Here is a 16,568-nt window from a genome sequence, read left to right on the forward strand (position 1 = left end):
TACAAAACATTTGTCTTAATTCAATTCACATTGATCCTTTGGACATTAAAACGACAATAATTTTCTTCAATTTGAAACGTCAACAAAATAAAAACATTTTTTTCACAACCAAAATATACTACTTAAAATATTTAATTTATTTATTTTTTTCTCCTTTGTGTCAACTGGCTAGATAGGTATATTGTTTTGTTTGTTTTTGACACTTTCGTAATCTGCCTTCTTCCTTTCACTCGTCAACTGGACCATCGAAAAAGTATATGTTTTCTTCTGATTTTTCTAACAAATATCCATATATAGCACTCAACTTATTTGTGTCTGTTTTTTTGTTAATAATATTTTCCTGTTTATTTATCTCTATCATATCCAATATCAACCTGTTTTTGTAATTTTTTTCCGTTTTTAACACCTTTGCTTCTTCGAAATTTATTTTATGATTTAAATTGAATGCATGGGTTGCTAGTGCGCATCTATCCGGATGTTTTGCAATATCTGATTTGTGTAATGCCAAACTGCTTTTCAACCATTGAGATGTATGTCCTATGTATATTTTTTCGCAATCTTCACATTTTACTTCATAGACTACGTTGCTTTTTAATAGTGTTTGAATAGGATCTTTTAATTTTGTATATAAATTGCCCACAGTTTTTTTATTATAAATAGCAATTTTCACTTTTTCATGTTTAAATATATTTATTAGTTTTTTTGTTAATCCATGTATATTTGGGTATGATGCATAATGAATTTCCTCTGTTTCTTCCTCGCTTCTTATTAGTTGTGGTGCTTCTGTGGTGTCACTTGCATACAATAATTTCTTCAACATTCAATAGGGATATTCCTTCTGTCTTAATATCTCCAATAAATTTTGTATTCCCTCCTGTATGTAAGACTCATGACATATTCTTCTTATTCTATTTTTCATTTGTTTTATCATGTTAATTTTTATATTTATGTTATGGTCTGAATTATAATGGATCATTTTGTTTGAGTGGGTTTCTTTTCTATGCCATTTTAACTTTATAACATCATCTTGTCTTTGTACTTTTGTGTCTAAGAAAGGTACACATTGTTCCAAGTTTTCTACTTCCAAAGTGAATTGTAAGTTTTTGGAATAAGAGTTAAAACACTTCAACGTAGTCTGTATATGTGTTTTTGGTACAGTCAATAATAAGTCGTCTACGAATTTTTTTAAAATGGGTATATTAAATGGTAACTTTTCCACACATGATTTTACCAAGTGATCCATGACATATTGGGCTAGTCTTGGACTTAGTTTAGAACCCATAGCACATCCAAATATTTGAAGGTAATATTTTTCTTTGAACACGCAGTAGTTGTTATTCAATATAAACAAAATAATTTCCATAAACAGCTCCATATTGATGTTTGTATGTTCTTTAATTATGTCCCATTTTTGTTTCAGGACTTCAATAATGTCATTTTTGTCCAGATTACCGAATAAATTTATGACGTCTGGGGAGATTAGTGTGTAGTTTTCTGGTAATTTGAAAATGTTAACTGTTGTTGCAAAGTGGAATGTATCTTTGACATAATATTGGTTTTCTTCATCATATGCGGTTTTCAAAATGTCAGCAATGAATTTAGATAAGGAATTCATTGCTGACATTTTGAAAACCGCATATGATGAAGAAAACCAATATTATGTCAAAGATACATTCCACTTTGCAACAACAGTTAACAATTTCAAATTACCAGAAAACTACACACTAATCTCCCTAGACGTCATAAATTTATTCGGTAATCTGGACAAAAATGACATTATTGAAGTCCTGAAACAAAAATGGGACATAATTAAAGAACATACAAACATCAATATGGAGCTGTTTATGGAAATTATTTTGTTTATATTGAATAACAACTACTGCGTGTTCAAAGAAAAATATTACCTTCAAATATTTGGATGTGCTATGGGTTCTAAACTAAGTCCACGACTAGCCCAATATGTCATGGATCACTTGGTAAAATCATGTGTGGAAAAGTTATCATTTAATATACCCATTTTAAAAAAATTCGTAGACGACTTATTATTGACTGTACCAAAAACACATATACAGACTACGTTGAAGTGTTTTAACTCTTATTCCAAAAACTTACAATTCACTTTGGAAGTAGAAAACTTGGAACAATGTGTACCTTTCTTAGACACAAAAGTACAAAGACAAGATGATGTTATAAAGTTAAAATGGCATAGAAAAGAAACCCACTCAAACAAAATGATCCATTATAATTCAGACCATAACATAAATATAAAAATTAACATGATAAAACAAATGAAAAATAGAATAAGAAGAATATGTCATGAGTCTTACATACAGGAGGGAATACAAAATTTATTGGAGATATTAAGACAGAAGGAATATCCCTATTGAATGTTGAAGAAATTATTGTATGCAAGTGACACCACAGAAGCACCACAACTAATAAGAAGCGAGGAAGAAACAGAGGAAATTCATTATGCATCATACCCAAATATACATGGATTAACAAAAAAACTAATAAATATATTTAAACATGAAAAAGTGAAAATTGCTATTTATAATAAAAAAACTGTGGGCAATTTATATACAAAATTAAAAGATCCTATTCAAACACTATTAAAAAGCAACGTAGTCTATGAAGTAAAATGTGAAGATTGCGAAAAAATATACATAGGACATACATCTCAATGGTTGAAAAGCAGTTTGGCATTACACAAATCAGATATTGCAAAACATCCGGATAGATGCGCACTAGCAACCCATGCATTCAATTTAAATCATAAAATAAATTTCGAAGAAGCAAAGGTGTTAAAAACGGAAAAAAATTACAAAAACAGGTTGATATTGGATATGATAGAGATAAATAAACAGGAAAATATTATTAACAAAAAAACAGACACAAATAAGTTGAGTGCTATATATGGATATTTGTTAGAAAAATCAGAAGAAAACATATACTTTTTCGATGGTCCAGTTGACGAGTGAAAGGAAGAAGGCAGATTACGAAAGTGTCAAAAACAAACAAAACAATATACCTATCTAGCCAGTTGACACAAAGGAGAAAAAAATAAATAAATTAAATATTTTAAGTAGTATATTTTGGTTGTGAAAAAAATGTTTTTATTTTGTTGACGTTTCAAATTGAAGAAAATTATTGTCGTTTTAATGTCCAAAGGATCAATGTGAATTGAATTAAGACAAATGTTTTGTAGTTTTGCAAGTTTCCTAAACATAACCTCACATTCTGTAAGTGAATTATTAACTAAGTTATCGTTAAACTGAATATGTGAAGGATTTGTATTGTATTTCAGAAGCCCTGAAGAAGAATTAAATAAATTCGAAAGCTTGGCAAGGAATAAAGAGTTTTTTTTTTATTCTCCAAAATAATCGAGTCGTTTGACCCTTATCAATAGTTCACAGTTATACACTAAAGACTCTTAAAAATAATTTTGAAATATATATATATATATTTTTTTTTTTTCACACTATGAGTGGTGTCTACATCTATGATGGCCCGGGCTGTATCAGCCAAGAGCCAGCAGAGTTTTCACTATATATCACCGAGTTTATAATTATAATTATATATTATAATATAATAATATATATATTATAATTAAACCATAAATGGTACCAAACTAGAAACCATTGATGAGATAAACACTTGGGTGTGATTTTTACAAACAAATTCCAAATCAATGAGCATCTTACAAGGCTTAGTTCGGAATCATATAGGAAACTTGGTTTCATATTGAGATCTTGCAAGGATTTTGGGTACTCAACATGTATAATGCTTTTCAACTTGTATGTTAGATCCAAATTAGAGCACTGCTGCATCATTTGGAACCCTAAAACTGAAATATACTCTCAAATGCTGAAAAAGATTCAAAAAAAGTTATTGAGATCATTGCACTTTAGAAGGTATGGAACATATCCCATGCTAATATCTTATGAAAGCCAAAGAACCGACTTCAACGTCAAATTGTTGAACAAACGTCGTGAAAGAAACCAAATTTTGTTCATTTTTGATGTGTTACATGGCCTCATCAGTGTAACTTGTATTTTATCACTTTTCAAGTTTAAAGTACCTGATATAAGCCTGAGAACTAGAAATGTAATGTTCAAAACTGTTAACAAGAATTCCCCAATTGATAACTGCTTAGTTACTGTTAAAGATTTCCTAAAGGTTTCTGAAATAGACCTACTGAATATCTCAAGAAACTTATTGATCTCCAAACTGTGATATTGAATTTAAACTTGTAATTTTATAGCAGATGAGTTGTTCCTATTTGTGTCCCTATTTTGTGTTGTGTTTATGTGGTGTTGTATATTTTTATATTTTATCTTGTTATAGGCACTTCCTATACTTTTTATAGATGTTTACATTTAAGATTTTTAGTTATATTTCTTTCACACTGCTACATGTTATTAGATTATGTCTGTTTGTAACAGTATAAATAAATAGTAGTAGTAGTAGTAACTGATATTTATTGTGAAACAAAAGGCCACCGACCTAGGGTCCTTCATCCTTTTAATTTACATTTTTTTTATACTTAAATATAATACATTTTATAACATATATCATAATATTATTTAATTGGTATTCAAAATTTTCAAAAGTGTTTGTGTAGGGTGTTTTCTTGTTGACTTATTTATTCCATCGTCATGGTATTGTTCAATTATATTCTGATGTTCAATGAGTTTAGAATGAAACTTCTTGTTGAGTCTCTTAATTCTTTCATTTATCTGTTCAATTCCTGTCTTTTCATATAAAAGTTGGTTAGGGGGATTATGTAGAATATTATTTGGATGTCGCATTCTTGTTATTTTCCTCAGGGCTGCTGTTTCTGCTACTTGTAGATTTTTCATTGCTCTGGATTTGCAGTTTGCATACAGTGGGTGAGCATATTCAATTAAGGGCCTGCAAATTGCTTTATATATTTTTGCTGCGGTTTGTATGTTGATTCCTTGTGACCTATATGTTAATTTGGAAAAATATGTGGCTCTGGAAATAGTCTTTTTCTTTATCATCTTTGTGTGAGCATTAAAGTTGTATCTGTTGTCAATTTGAACTCCTAAATATTTTATAGTTGGTGACGATTTTATATTTATTCCATTGATATTTATAGATGGTGAATTTGGGCTAATTAAGTGATCAAAGATGATAAACTGAGACTTATTTGGATTTGGTTTCAATCTCCACTTGTGGAACCATGTTGTGATTGTATTTACTTGTTCTTGTAGATTTTGTATACAGCCTTGTATTGTTTTTTCATGTACTATCAGTGTTGTGTCGTCAGCAAATTGTAGCAGATATTGATTTTTAGATGGATTGGTGTACATATCATAACAATAGAAATTATACAGTGATGACGAAAGTGGAGATCCTTGAGGTGTGCCTTGATCTGGACTAAAGTGGTTGGAAACAGTATTATTTATTTTAACAGTTAGTTTTCTGTTTTCTAGGAAATGCTGACATATCTTTATTAGGTAGTAAGGGCATTTTGTTTCATTCAACTTATATAAAAGTCCTCTGTGCCACACACTGTCAAAGGCTTTCTGGATGTCCAAGCATAAAGCAGCAGATCTTGATTTTCCTAAGGTTGAGTTTTGTACATTAGATATGAAAATTGAGAGAGGATGGTTTGTTGAATTATTTTCCTTGAATCCAAACTGAAAATTTGGTATATGTTCGTTTATATGTACATCTAGCACCTTCTTTATTAATTTTTCGTAAAATTTCCCTAGTACTGGAAGCAGGGTGATAGGTCTGTAGTTTTCAACTTTTCGGTTATCTGTATTTGGTTTATGTATATGTATTTATTATGGTACCTGTTTTCCAAATTTTAGGGAATATGCTGTTATTCAAACAATACTCATAAATTTCCCTCAGTTTCTTATGTGTACTCTCTTTCAGTGCTTTGAAAATGGACCATGGGATGTTGTCGACTCCTGGTGTTGTATTTTTAGATTTATGAAGGATTTGGTAGTAATCTTCTTCATTAATATCAATTGACTCACTATTGATGTTACTAGCCTTGTTAAAATAACTCTCATACCATTTATTTACCCTGTCGAAATGATTTTTATCAAAGTTGACATCTTCATTCAGTTTAAATGTGTTCTGATAATGATTTGCAAATAATTCACATTTTTCTTCATCTGACTGATATTTTTTCACATTATCTTCTAGTGTGGGAATTTCATAAGTCTGTTTATATCTAGACAGTTTGTTGACTTCTTGGAAAAATATTTTACCTTTGTAATCATTGATCTTATTACAAATTGTTATCCAGTTATGTTCTTTATACTGTTGTATCATTTTGTGAATATTTTTGCTGTAATCATTCAGGTCTTTTTTGAAACAAGGATCTCCGCTTATACGATATTCTCTGTACATTTTTCTTTTATATTTGATCATTTTAATGATATATGGAGGAAGTTCGTGTATGAATGGATGTCTTGAAATCATGGGTGTGTGTTTTTTTTACACTATCGGATAAGGCATTGTTGAATCTTTCTATATATTCTTCATTTAAAAGTACATTTTCGTTCACTTCAATGAATGTTTCTACTTCCTCGTTTACTTTTTCTATTTTGCATTTGCTGTAATTAGGTATAATCTTTTTCAGTTCTTCTTTTGGTTCCATAATCAGGTCAACCTCAACAACCATTGCCAGATGGTCTGAGCCCAGATCGGGGGTTAATTCAATTTGCTTAATATTCTGTTTTATATTGTTAGTATAAAATATTAAGTCAGGAGTACTATCTTCATTCTCATTCATCAAAAATGTTGGTGGTGTTTCAGCTTTGATGAACTGTTTGCTTTTCAAAAAGTTGTTGATTTGTTGTTTCTTGGCTTTGTTCACGTTGAAGTCTCCTATTATAATGGCATATTTGCAGAGGGACGCTTTTATGAAGATACTTTCTTCTATCTTGGATGAAGGGTGAATATATACAAGGAATATATTTCATTTTTCTTTTTTGAATGGTATAGAGAAATGGGTGACTTCATTCAGCGGATTGTTGATTATTGGTGAATTAGCTTTTCCACATCTTATGCTTGGATGACACTGTACAAGGTTGCCACCTCTCGTATTTTGTATTTGGTGTCCAATCTTTTGAAGTTTTGTCCAATTTCGGTATTGTGTGTTGTCTGAATTTTTAATTTTTGCTTCAACAAACATTGTGCATGAAATATTGTTTTGTTCTATGAAATGGTTAATCAAGTGTTTTTTTGGAATATAACTGTTTATGTTGTTGTATGGCAGTTTAATTGTCGACGTGAATTTGACTGTTGTTCTTGCTGTTGATAGGTTCAGTTGGGGAGGGTTCTTCTGGATCTTCCAAATCAAACATCAGCACATAAAATCTATTCCCTGTAAACACCACTGTTGTATCTACATTATATTGACTTATGAACCTCTTCTTGATTTTATGTAAGAGTTCATTTCTATTGGTGCTTTTTGGTTTGTTGAGTTTACGACAATATGTATGTACTATGTCATCATGTATTGTTATGTGGGTATGTATTCTTGTCATTTTCTTCGTTAGATCTTCTATTTCTCTAGTTTTTTTATTTATATTTTTAACGTTGACGTTTGGGATGCCTTCGATTGGTTTCCTTGGATGATTGGGACATTTTATGGACCATGCTAAGTGATCTTCAGCATTGCAAGAAGTGCATTTTGGTGTGTTGGTCGACTTACATTGGGACATTTTATGTGGTCCCTGGCATTTTGAGCATTTAGGTGGGCTTTTGCAATTTTCAGTTGTATGGTCAAACATCAAGCATTTGCTGCAGGGGATAGGTGTTGGTTCTGGTGCATGACTGGGGAACACCATATAGTGTCGATTCATATAAAATAGACCATTATTCAGTAATGTCTCAAATGCATTTATTTCTCCTGTGATAATTCGAATGTATCCTGTTGGGGAACTGTGTATTCTTGAAATAATTCTTTTACAGTATCGATGTTGTATTCCCAATGAAGTTAGACGTTGACTTATTTCTTCATCCTTGATGTTTTTTTCTACTGACGCTATAACCACTGAATAAGTTCGTTGAGGTTCTTTTCTTTCGATTATTTGTTTTTGGTTTTTAGTTTCTTTGTAGCTTGTAATTTTTTTTCTGATTTTAATTCATTTAGGGCTTTTTCCAGTTTCATTTTATCATTATTTGATTTTATAAGAAATCCCAATTTGGTTTTCAGAACAACATCTTCTGAATTCGGAAATTTGGAGTTCCACATGATAATAATAATAATAAAACGTTTATTCACTTGTGAAGAAAAAAAAAAATACATTCTTGTACCATCACAGATTGAATAAACACAAACCATCGAAAAGTGTTGAACACTTGTTTCGAGATAAGTAAAATAAGACAAAAAAAAGAAATATACAAATGAAAGTTAGGCAACATTAAGTAATTGTATATACATCCAAATTCAACAACAATGGAAAAGTCCACGCACACAATGCAAAACTATGACACACAATGCATAAAAGATCTAAAAATCGCACACAAACAACATCAACTCCGCAGTTCAACCAGATCGGCAAACACTCCCCGACGCTGGGTCATGATGAATTCTCTCAACCTGCTTCTGAATCTCGATAATCCAGTGATGTGCTGAATCTCTTGAGGTATAAAATTGTATAACCTTGGGGCAGTATAAGAAAACGATCGCTGTCCAACACATTTTTGCACCCTAGGTAAAATGAAAAGCTTTCTTCCTCGGGTCTCATAGGAATGTACGGGCAACGAAGAACTATTTTCGCCGCAACGGTATTTAATGGTGACACTGAAGTAGTACAACTGTCGAATATCAAAAACATGTGCTTCCAAAAACAAACTATCCGATGGGTATCTAGGATCTTTACCAAGAATCGTCTTCAAAAACCGTTTCTGCAAGACTTCAAGTTTGAGGATATGAGTCTTCAAAGCATTCAAAGTTTCATGGGTATGAAACACGCCATACTGATACCATAGCCTTCCCCAAACATCGTACAGCTAAATATGAGTCCTCACCGAGCTTTATGGGCATTAAATTGTACAACCGTTTGCCTAGTAGGTTGAAATCAATGAATGGAAGGTCTTTCAAGCGAGAAGTAAAGTTGCTATTGATTAAAGGATGCTACTATAGTGTTGGATAGTTCCTTAGGGACTCCATTCTTTGAATCTGTTTTTTTTTTGTTTTTTTTCTCTCTATGAAATTGTATACTATTTTTATATGACTTGTCCTATACATTTGTTTAATGTCAGGAAGGATCAATAAAGTTTATTATTATTATTATTATTATTATCATTCCCCCAACAAACTATACCATAACGCAGATGACTCTCGACCAGAGCATGATATAGGATCTTCAACTGATGAACAGTAAGTAGACTCTTCAAGTATTTGAATTTATGTAGAATAGTTCTTAACTTGTTACATACAAATTGTATATGCTCATTCCATTTCAAATTGCAGTCCACCATCACACCCAGGTACTTCACTTTTTCTTCGGGCAGTATTGTACACTGTTCTCCTATTGTGGTAATATTGATAGATCTAAAAGATGGCGTCCCAGATCTATTACAGCTGAATGGCAGGTAAGATGTTTTCTTCAAGTTGACCGTGAGTAATTTATGTTCAAGCCAATTTTTCAGCTGAGGGAAACCTGTCTCTACAATGGTCCTGAGATTCTCCCAAGTATCTGCTTTATAAAAAACTACAATGTCGTCCGCAAATCCCAGAACTTCTCCCCCACATCTCACATTGAACAAACCATTTATGTAAATACTAAAAAGTAACGGTCCCAAAACCGTACCTTGTGGGATCCCGAACTCTACTCCTCTTCTGTCACTCATCACGCTGTCCACCCTCACAGATTGAGATCTACCTGTCAGGTAACTTTTAAATAAGCTAAGTGAACCACTTCTAATACCGACATCTTCCAGGGTCTGCAAGAGTAAATCATGGCTAACGGTGTCAAATGCCTTCGACAGGTCGACAAACATACAAAGACTAGGCTTGCCTTCATCCAACGCAGTGGACACCATCGATGTCATAGACAACAGGGCATCCTCCGTGGAAACTCCCTCTCTGAAGCCGAATTGTTTATCGGACAAGAATTTATACTTAGCGATGTAAGCAGATAACCTCTTTTTGAGGACCCTCTCCATTATCTTTGACAAATGAGTTATTAAAGTGATTGGTCTGTAGTTTGTTATTAATTTGTCATTTCCTCCCTTAAATATTGGTATGATCACTGTCTCCTTGAATGCTCTCGGCCAAACACCCTTTTTCAAGCACATATTTATTATATATGACAGAGGCTCCTGGATAAATGGTGATAAGGTTTTCAAGGCGTCCACCTGTATTTCATCGACTCCTGCTGACTTATGAGATTTAAGTCCTCTGATCAGATCACCGACTTCATCCTTATCAGTTGGGAGTAAAACGAAGGAACCAGAGGAGCTCGGTCTTCTCGGGATGTACATTGGATCTCTCTTTATAGCATCGGCCATTTTTTTTCCCATCTGGGAGTACACCTGATTGAACTCATCAGCCACCTGTTTCCTATCAGTCAATTCTCCGCTCTTTTCGCTCATTATCACAGATATTTCGTGTTTGTTTTCCCTGTGTGAGTGATTTCCTGTACTATCTTCCACAGCGTTTTAGTGTCTGAGGAGCTAGCTTTTATTTGTTGCTGATAATATTCATATTTAGTTCTTCTTATCAGGTTTGTTAGTTTATTTCTGTAGTTCTTGTACCGTCTTTTCAGTTCATCGTTATCAGGGTGTTTCTTCAAATTCCTAAATAGTTGATTCTTTATGTGTATGGATTTAACCAGTCCTTTAGTTATCCAAGGAGCTATTTTTGATATCTTCCTTTTAGCATGTACAGTATAAGAGCACTCCTCTATGGTACGCATGATGACACCCACGAACCTGTTCGTTGCCTCATCTGGATCACGCGTCGCAGTCAAGTCGTGCCATGAAATATTTCTGGCTGCAATCACTAATCTATCGTGGTCGAGCCGGACCCTCGCACGACTACCAAGCGGCCTATTCTTATTAAAATCGAGAATCATCTGAAGTGCGATAGTGTAGTGGTCAGTGATATCAGTTTCCACTATTAAAGGCATCATGTTAGATAGTATGTCATATCTTGACCTGACAAAAATATGGTCTATACACGTAGCCGTTGCACCCTGCCCATTTATCACGGACGTATAGCCGAATTCATTGAGAATGCTCAAATACTCATTGGTGTAGTCGGTGCTACTCATTAAATCCACGTTGATATCGCCAACGAAGATGGAATAGTTGTTTTTATCATTATTTTCTTGCATATATTCTTGCAAACCTTTATTAAACTCATACACATCCGTTGAAGGTGGTCTATATAGTGCCGTTATTTGCAGGGTATTGTCCGCTTCCAGTTCAACGGTGAGCCGTATAGTTTTTATGCCCTTTATAGGTATTATTTTACAGGTGCAATTGTACTCTGACCTCACATACACAAAAGTACCATCGTTTTGATTCAATCTACCCTCATTGTAAAATAAATTATAGCCTGTTATATTAAACAGCTCGGGGTCATCTACGATCCATGTCTCGGTCAGTACCACACAATCCACATCGGAATCAATGTTGCTCAAAAACAACCTGAACTCGTCGAAGTTTTTATTTATGCTACGTATGTTATTATGTACTATCTTGAAATTGCTGAATTCATTATTTACCTTCATGATTTTGTTGAACTCCTCACAGTCCCGCAAGGTAAAAGTCTCCACAGTATTAACTGTGAAGTCGCGGATGTACTGATCCATTGTGCAACAGGCCACCACTGAATTGAGTTAGAATTTGAGAGGGACAATCAAAAACATAAAGCGCATCCACCATACCATCCGATAGTGCTATTGTTTAACGGATCGAGTCCTCGGCTTATCCTTCGGTATATTCTGCACTTGCTTACTAATTTGGACTGGGTGAGCTGGCTTGTTTTTCACCGGAATCTTTGGCGTGTCGGTCTTGTCGCTATGTATTTTAGGAAAAACTCTATCAATGGGGGTATCAGGGGCGCTAGCGGGTTTACTAAAAATTGTTATGTCCTGGTTTTCTCTTTCTTCCAGATCCTTCACCTCGTACGTTTTTCCATCCACAATCAATTTGTTTCCCCTTATTGAACAATCCTTGTGTTTTCCCCCTTGTCTAAACAGGAAAAGATGCTTCCTCAACAGTTTGCTTTCCTGCCGTTGCAATGGGGTTAGATCTTGAGATATAGAAATCTTTTTTCCCTTCAGTTTACTACAGTTGCGCAAAACACTCCTCTTCTTCAAATTTGAGACAAATTCCACCTTTATAGGGAAACTTTGTGACTTTCCAAGCGGATAAACATCACCGATATCACTTGAAGATAAGTTCACACCCAGCAGCGTTCCGATGTCCTTTGAAACATTTTCAGGTGTTATGTCCTCCCTCCTTCTATCCAAACCATGAATTATGATGTTCCTTCTTATCAAAGACCTTTTAAGAAACTCCACTTCCTCCCTCAGCTGGCAGTTCTCCTTCTCGAGTGTTGTTACAGTACTCCTTACATCTTCGATCTTCAGTAAAAGGCGAGTTTCATGAGCATCTATGAAATGTTTTATCTCGTTACGATTCTTCAAGATTTCATCATATAATTGATCAATTGTTTTATTCTCTCCGGACATTTTCAAGAACAGCGATATAAATAAATACCGTGTATGGGCTCCTTTAAAAAAAAAATCCAAGCTATGCGTCGTCTGTCGCAAGCAGCTGTTCCGTTCGTACCCAGTGATAATTTTGCCGATTATAAACAATCGAACTCAATAATGAATAATTATATTTAATTTAATTTCGTGTACACACGAATTCCATATCGTTCAGTCAGACGATGGTGCTGTCACTAAATATATGCTCTTCTTTCTCTAATTTAGATTGCAGTTATTTTCTAATTAATTGATCACCCGAAACGGAGGAAACGTTTGCACCTTTCAACTTCAATCACACACACACACATGATCGCCATTTGGATTCTATCTATTTCATTATTTTCAGGAATAATGTAAAATAAATTGGAGTATTCTGTGAATTTAATTTCATTCATCCTTGGTGAAAAGTATTTGTTTATATTTTTTGTTGGATTGTTATTTATTTGTTGTTGGGTTGTTTTTTGTGTTGTTCCTGTAGTATTTATTGATGTCACATTATTCATGTTATCTATTTCCATGTGTTCAGAGTTGTTTTCATTTGTATTTGTTTCCCTTATTAGTTGTGGTTGTTTGAATATGACATCTGGGGATTTGCTTTCATTTTTCTTCTTTGCAGTAGTAGTTTTGATAGTCTTCTTCTTTCTCTTTTTTTTGGAAGTACCTTCCTGTAAATCTTTTTGTTTTTCTTCATCTCCCTCCGAAGTCCCGTAGGAAGTGGTACCGCTAATCTGAGACATTTCAGAAAGATAGAAATCCTCAAATTTTGCAGCGTTCGCCGAGATATTAGAGTCAATTTTCTTTGTTTATCTTTTTATTCAACAGCTGTCAATTTGTTCGCTATCAATTTAAATTCTTATCAATGAGAACGTAGATTATAAGTACATGTGCTCAGCATGAAAGCCAGACACAGACTGATAAATAAATAAATAATGGAATAAACTAAATGTTTGTTTCATGTTAGAGGTACATCCACATTTGAGTAGAATAAAAATTAGTTTGATCAATCATAGTCTTCTAAATGTATGATTTTAACTTCAACGAAGAAAATATAAATGCAGCTATAATTCCGAAATTATGAAAAGTATTCAAGAACTTCAAAAGACAAAAATATGCAGGGTGATCCATTTGAAATAACTAACCTCATTATTATTCCAGAAAAGAAACGATCTGACAAAAATGTGAATACTGTCATAATATTAGCCAAATCACAAGACATTTGGCATTAAAATATATAAAAATCGTGTAATCCGTTTCCGAGATGAATGAAGCACTTTATACTTAAAATTTACTCTATATTTACTAAAAATCGGAGCAAACCTATATTCCATAAATTATTGATTCAGAATGCATTTAAAATTACCTGTTAATAACATGTTTCAATAAAACTATTAAAGTAAATACAATTATGTAAACAGGAAAAAAACCTGATAGAATAATCTTTTATAACTTTAATTCAAGGTTAGAAAGAATTGATTCGCTCGTAATAATAAAAATAAAGCACTTTACCTGTTGATACTAAAATATTCCAACACTTCTCTAAGTCACCCAGAAGGAAGAAGGAGAGAAAAGTCAAATTATTTTTTCCTTCTGCCAAAGTTGCATTTCCTAAATGCAATACCGATTCACAATCCCCCGAACTTGTTGCTAAGAGTAATAGTCCACCATAATCTTGGGCCTTTTGCATACATTCCTTAGCCAATTGAAGATTATTGGTAGATGCAGCAAGTTCTCCAAGTTGACTCCATTTATGTGGATTATTTGCCTCTACAGCCAATTGTTTGGCTATGTTCAGATCCTCTAAGGCCAAAGCCAGATCAAATCTGAAGAAAACATATATAATGGTAAGCTGTTCTTCATTCAAATGAATGTTATTATAAATAGGAATTTATTGACTGAAAAAACTAATTTAGAACTTAGGAACAGCTTTGCATCCTTGGACAATAAAACTTTATTACTGCTTTGGAGCAAAATTTCCATATTTGTTTTGAAATTTTCTCAAAAAACCGGAGGTGTGCAAAAATTAAAACAACTGAATAATGACTCAATATGAATTTTAAAACGGATAAAGGGAAAAAATACGGTGCAGGGTGTTTTTTCAACCTGTACAATCAATCTAAGCTTATCCCAATAACAACCCTGTATTTTGAAAAAAAAGTGTTGTAATTATTGAATGTAATCTTTGTATTGTAGTACGCTGAAAATTTCATCAAAATTGAACAAGCTATACTGAACTTATTACTTAGTTAAAGTAGAATCAGTTGAATCGAATGAATCACCCTATAGAAATTAAAGCCCCCAACCATAAACCAAACATTTTTTCCAAACTGTCTTGACCAGTGTAAACTTCTAATAAAGTGATGGTCTCCTTCAGAATCAGCCTGCATACATTCCAGACAGATCATCCTTCAACATACGCGAATTTAACATGAATTCATTCTGAAATTCTGCCAAATAGTGATAACATCGAGCAAAAGATTGAAGTTTTCAATCAATTCATCAATCTTCATTGAAAATCATCTTTGAATCAAAGTCAAAAGTGAATATCCTAACTTTATCCCACCAGAATCCATACCATTTTCCATTTACTTTCGAAGACTACAATCATCTCATTCATCAAAGCAAAACAAAGTTCTATGAGATCACAAATTAATAAAATATCTTTTATTCAATGTGTTACAGCGGGCGCGAACGAATATCCTTCTCGAAGCTATACACACTATACATGGAAATTAAGTGGTGCATCAACCCGGTTTATCAGTTGAATGTCAAGTGCGAAATCCCGGCATTCCGAAAATCCTACCATCATGAAAATGGAAATAGACCCCGAAAGAACCAATAATAAAAGAACCGCAAACAAAGTAGAATTATACGAATCGATCCAAGATTTATCAGACTATGAAATCCAAGAACTGATAGGATTCACTAAAAAACTTCGCACAAAGAGTCCATATGTAGCCGATAACGATAAATACATACCAGTTTACCGTTCCAAACAAAAAGGTGGAACATCTGAATCACAATCAAATCTAAAGGAATTTCAAAACAGTCAGATAACCCAACAATACGAAAACGAAAACAGTCAAGAAACAAATCGAAGCAGAAATCATTTCTCTGAAAGAATGAAAGACATAACTAATAGAAAATATAATTCGCTCTACTGCATAAATACAAATACCAATATCAATACCAGAATTCAAATGGCAGATATGTGGGAGAAAGCAAGGCCGAAAAATAAGGATGCAATTCTGAAAACAAAAAAGGTTTTTTGCTCAAAAAAGACACGCCCAAAGCAATCATTGAGGAAACTCTTAAGAAAATGAAAAACAACAAGAAAATTATTGAATATTCCACCATCACTCCCTACAACCAAAGAAACAGTAACAGAGCCCTTCCACTTCCAAATTACTCCTGTGTAATTGCAAGAGTTGAGAAAGAAATCAAGGATGAAGAATTGAATAACCACTTAAAACAATTACACTACGAATTCAGATATTGCAGACGAATCATATCCAAACAAACCAACTTCCATGATACGGATCATCACTGAAAACATTATCCTGTATACCCAAGCAACGTCCCAGATTCAGCCCCACTCCCCTGCGGCAAATGCATGCAGTACACACACTGCATTAAAGACTGCACCGAACTCACCAAATGTTTGAAGTGCAATGAGAACCATTCTACAAATAAGTGCTAATCAAACCTCCCTCCAAAATGCAATAGTTGTTGTTCAACAGATTATCAGGCCTGGTCCTTCAAATGTCCTAAGCAACCCACTCAACCCATTGAAGGCATACCCAACCTGCCGGTTAAAACACTCAACAAGAAAAGTAACCTTATCAACAA

General features: G+C 33.4%; 1 protein-coding gene across 1 annotated transcript in view; it reads right to left on the reverse strand.

Annotated features, from left to right (window-relative positions):
- Positions 1 to 16,568, reverse strand: part of LOC123678492 (coatomer subunit beta') — a 55,123-nt gene that overhangs the window by 18,496 nt on the left and 20,059 nt on the right. The window contains exon 8 of the mRNA XM_045615534.1: positions 14,229 to 14,542. Coding sequence (XP_045471490.1) covers positions 14,229 to 14,542 — 314 coding nt within the window. The remainder of the gene's footprint in view (positions 1 to 14,228; positions 14,543 to 16,568) is intronic.

The sequence above is a fragment of the Harmonia axyridis genome, chromosome 4 (assembly GCF_914767665.1).
Source record: "Harmonia axyridis chromosome 4, icHarAxyr1.1, whole genome shotgun sequence".
NCBI lineage: Eukaryota > Metazoa > Arthropoda > Insecta > Coleoptera > Coccinellidae > Harmonia > Harmonia axyridis.